The following is a 4,358-nucleotide window of genomic DNA, read 5'->3' on the forward strand; positions in this document are numbered from 1 at the left end:
AATCGTATCAGTCTACTCACACGGCTCAGCTCCGTCTTTACATCACCTACTCTTTCAGTAACAAAAGTCTCCCACTCGGCTGGAAGTAAAAGCCTGAAGGTAAAAGATAAACAAAAAATAAGTCGAAGAAACAGGAGGAAGAAACAGAAACAGAAAAAAAATAAGTCGCTGCATGGAAGGAGTTAATGCACGCCCTTCTTCACCAGATCTTCAGCTGTCTTAAGATTCACTCCTCAGCTGAGTAAAATCGTCTTGAGGCTTGAAAGAGAGAGCAGGAGGGACATACACAAACCCCAACGAACTACACACATCCTTACAAGGCACCGTAATCAGTCACTCCGCTAAGAAAAAAATAATTACTGACTCATAAGATGCTACCGTCACCCAATCTGACCTCGTTTCTGTTCCTGGCGGCCATATTTGCTTTCAGCGCTGGCTCCGGTGACCCCTCAGGCCCATCTGACCCGGCAGGAGTAGGTGGTGAGGTTGCAGGATCAGGCGGTGGGGCTTCAGGATTAGGCAATGACCTCAGAGGATTAGGCGATGACCTGAAAGGATTAGGCGGTGAGGTGTCAGGATCAGGGGGTGACCTCATCCAACCTCGAGCCTTCCCTTGTCCCGATAAGAACGATATCAGTCCGTGTACCTGCCTCGGTGGAATCGAAGGCTTCTTCATCCTGGATCTCTGGTGTTCGCAGGTGCCCGGTGACGAAGAGCTGGCTGCCGTCTTCCAAGCTAAGTTTCCATATAAGAAGTACAGAACCATTCGCGTGGAAGAGAGTCCGGCAATCACGGGTCTTCCGGCTGGGATCTTTGGCAACTTGACGTTCAGGGAGTTTAACGTCATCAACGAGGCCTTGACTTACGTTGATGCCGGAGCGCTGTCCCTGAGTCACGAGGAGGCTGAATTGATGTACTTTTACTACAACGACATCACCTCCTTCCCCTTCGATGACCTCGCCTCATTCACCAACCTCAAGGAGCTCAGGCTTTATGGCAACAAAATCTCAGGCTTCCCATCGCTTTCGTCGCAGAGTTTGGAGGTGCTGAGTCTGGGTTACAATCCTTTGGGAGGCCCCCTGACTGACACCACCTTCATCAACACACCAGCACTGAGGGAGATTCACCTTTATGGAGCAGAAATCACTGAGGTTATGTCAGGTAAGTCACTCTAATCACCAGTCATGTTTATATGTAACTGAGAAATGAGGCACTAAAAATGTTACAGACTTAATTGGATGGAAAGTCTAGCTCCCTCGTATAAAGCAGAATATTTCACCTAACCCCTTCCATCTCTACAGTTGATAGGGAAGGACTAGCCAGTGTTTAATCGTGATACCTTTCCGCCCAGGTACGTTTGCGGGTCTGTCGAAGCTTCAACTGGTTAGCCTGCGAGAAAATCACCTAAGCGCTCTACCTGAAGCCAGTTTCGTCATGCCCGGCCTGCCAAACACCCGCATATACCTACAAAACAACACCATCACCACCGTCGCACCTAACGCTATCGCAGGTAACTAATACACCTGGATCCTCTAATTAAGGTATGCTCGTCCGTTATGGAGGCTCCCTAACACCTTTTCCTAAGCGACTTATTCTGCTCACCACTCACTGCCCTATTCTGTGCTACGCGAACCCTTCCAATATCGCCACACTGCATAAATAACGTACAAAAGGATATTAACCAGCCACATCAAGAAATAAATCGCAGCGGAAGAGGTGTCAGGAAGCTTTCTTATCCAAGTGGTAAGTTGAATCCTACTTATAAACACGGAACTTAGGACTTCAAAGACGTTTTAAATATTCTTGAAAACTAAAGATGACACTACAGACGAAATGGAGGAGGGGGGGGAAGGGGGCTGGAAGAAAGGGGAGGATGGAGGAGGGAGGGAGGGAGGAAGGAGGGGAGGAGGGGAGATTTCCGTGTCCACCCTCCCCCCACCTCTAAAACCCTCCCAGATGCCCAACAAAGCCTACAGAAGCCCTCTTTCACTCCAGACCCGCCAAAACGACTAGGCTGCCTCCTGCTGTCCTACCCTGTCTTGTGCTGTGCTTTGTCGTGCTGAAAAATAGCGCTTCCTGCTTGACGTTTCTTGCTATATTTATGTTTTCTTTTTCTTATACATTACTGACTATATTTATTAAGTGATTTTTCTTCTTCTTACGCTTGCTTACATTGTTCCTTATTTTTTCTTCCTCTTTCTTACTGTTTTGTTTTCTTTCAAACATTCCTTACTCACTTACTTCCTTTTCTCTTTCTCTCAAACATTCTTTACTCTCTCCCTTCCTTTTTCTTTCTCTCACTCATTCCTTACTCTCTTCCTTCCTTCTTTCTTTCACACATTCCTCTCTTCCTTCCTTTCCCCTTTCTCTCTCACACATTCCTTACTCTCTTCCTTCCTCTTCTCTATCTCTCATACATTCCTTACTCTATCCTTCCCATTTTCTTTCAAACATTCCTTACTCTCTTCCCTCTCTTTCTCTTTCTCTCACACTTTCCTTTCTCTCTTCTTTCCATTTCTCTCTCTCTCTACTCTCTTCTTCCTTTCCTCTCTCTCACACATTCCTTACTCACTTCCATCCTTTCCTCTCTCTCACACACTCCCTACTCTCTTCCTCACTTCATTTTGATATATAACTTCTTTCTTTACAATATATATACCGGTTTAATCTTCCTTTGCAATTTACACATAACTTCTTCTCCAGGTCTTTCAGGAGGGCTTGTGGATCTTCAAGACAATTTACTAACATCTTTTGAGGAGTTAGTGTGGAGGCCATTGCTTGAAGGTGGAGTGCAGCTTGATCTGAGAGGTGAGTGTGGAGGAGGAGAGGTGGAGGAGGTAGAGAGGTGGATGGGGAGGGAGGGGGAGAAGGGGTGTGTGTGTGGAGAAATGGTGGGAGTGGTGGGGTGAGGAAGGCGTGTGTGTGTGTGTGTGTGTGTGTGTGTGTGTGTGTGTCTGCGTGTGTGTGTGTGTGTGTCTGCGTGTGTGTGTGTGTGTGTGTGTGTGTGTGTGTGTGTGTGTGTGTGTGTGTGTGTGTGTGTGTGTGTGTGTGTGTGTGTGTGTGTGTGTGTGTGTGTGTGTGTGTGTGTGTGAGATGTAAACTGACTTTTTTTTTATTTCTGTGACTAGACAATCTCTCTCTCTCTCTCTCTCTCTATCTCTATCTCTCTATCTCAACCAAACTCCTATGACCCACAGGTAACCCCTTGACCTGTGGCTGTGACCTCGCTTGGCTGATTCGTGCCGGGTCACCCCTACTCGACCTCCTTGACCCCGAATCGACCTGTGCTGACGGGCGATTGGTTGTTGACCTCGACCCAGCGCTCTTCCAGGACTGCTGAGCCTGGATCGACCCCGGATTCGACCTCTTCCCACTTGGATTTCGACCTACTTTGACCTGACATTTGACTATTTTGATGTGGAATTCGACCTATTTTGACCTAAGATATGACCTATTTTGACCTAAGATTCGACCTACTTCTACCTGGGATTCGACCTGGCATGATCTGGGCTGCTGAAACTGGGTCATATTGGGGAAGTTGACCTTGACCTAATAATAATAATAATAATAATAATAATAATAATACAACTACTACTACTACTACTACCACCACCACCACAACCACCACCATAAATAACAACAACAATAATAATAATAATAATAATAATAATAATAATAAAAAGACAAGCATCCTTCCATTGAAACCACCCTTTATTAAATTTTGAAGCCTGTCAAAAAAAGAAAAAGATAAAACACAAAGAAAACGACACTCCCTTCAGCTGACTCTTCCTTCGTCTCATAATTTTTTCTTGACGCCTCTCTGCTCCTGAAGCCTCCATTAAACTGAAACCCTGAAACCTGAAGCCCCGCACTTCTATGGCATCTATCTATCTATTTATCTATCTATTTATTTATCTATTTAGTATATTTCTTCTTCCACTTTTAAGACGTGTAAAAAAGATGGTTGAAAAAGGAACGCACTCTCTCTCCTGACCTTTCCTTCCTTCCTCTCCTTCCTTCTGCCTGTCTGGTTCCTTCTCCCTCCTCCTCCTCCTCCTCCTCCTTCCCCTCCTCCTCCTCCTCTTCTTCACCTCCTCCTCCTCCTTCTCCTTCTCAAACTCTTCTTTTTACTATTATATTTTTCCTACTCCTTCACCAGTCCCACTTCCCCTTCCTTCTCCTGCTCCCTCCTCCTCCTCCTCCTCCTTCCCCTCCTCCTCCTCCTTCTACTGCTCCTCCTCCTCCTCCTCCTTCCCCTCCTCCTCCTCCTTCTACTGCTCCTCCTCCTGCTCCTCCTCCTCCATCGTAATAATAATAATTGTCCCGTCCATTACATCAGACCCTTTCATTAATATTTC

The 4,358-nt window shown here is 46.1% G+C and overlaps 1 protein-coding gene across 1 annotated transcript; it reads left to right on the forward strand.

The window, feature by feature from the left end:
• Positions 1-371: 371 nt before the first annotated feature.
• Positions 372-3,340, forward strand: LOC145398094 (oplophorus-luciferin 2-monooxygenase non-catalytic subunit-like). The gene is made up of 4 exons (XM_080271048.1): positions 372-1,161; positions 1,352-1,510; positions 2,704-2,808; positions 3,198-3,340. Exons 1-4 carry the CDS (start codon positions 372-374, stop codon positions 3,338-3,340), a joined length of 1,197 nt encoding a protein of 398 aa, XP_080127174.1.
• The last annotated feature ends 1,018 nt before the right edge of the window (positions 3,341-4,358 follow it).

The sequence above is a fragment of the Coenobita brevimanus genome, chromosome 44 (genome assembly GCF_032717465.1).
Source record: "Coenobita brevimanus isolate Jiangsu-jjx chromosome 44, ASM3271746v2, whole genome shotgun sequence".
Classification (NCBI taxonomy): Eukaryota; Metazoa; Arthropoda; class Malacostraca; order Decapoda; family Coenobitidae; genus Coenobita; species Coenobita brevimanus.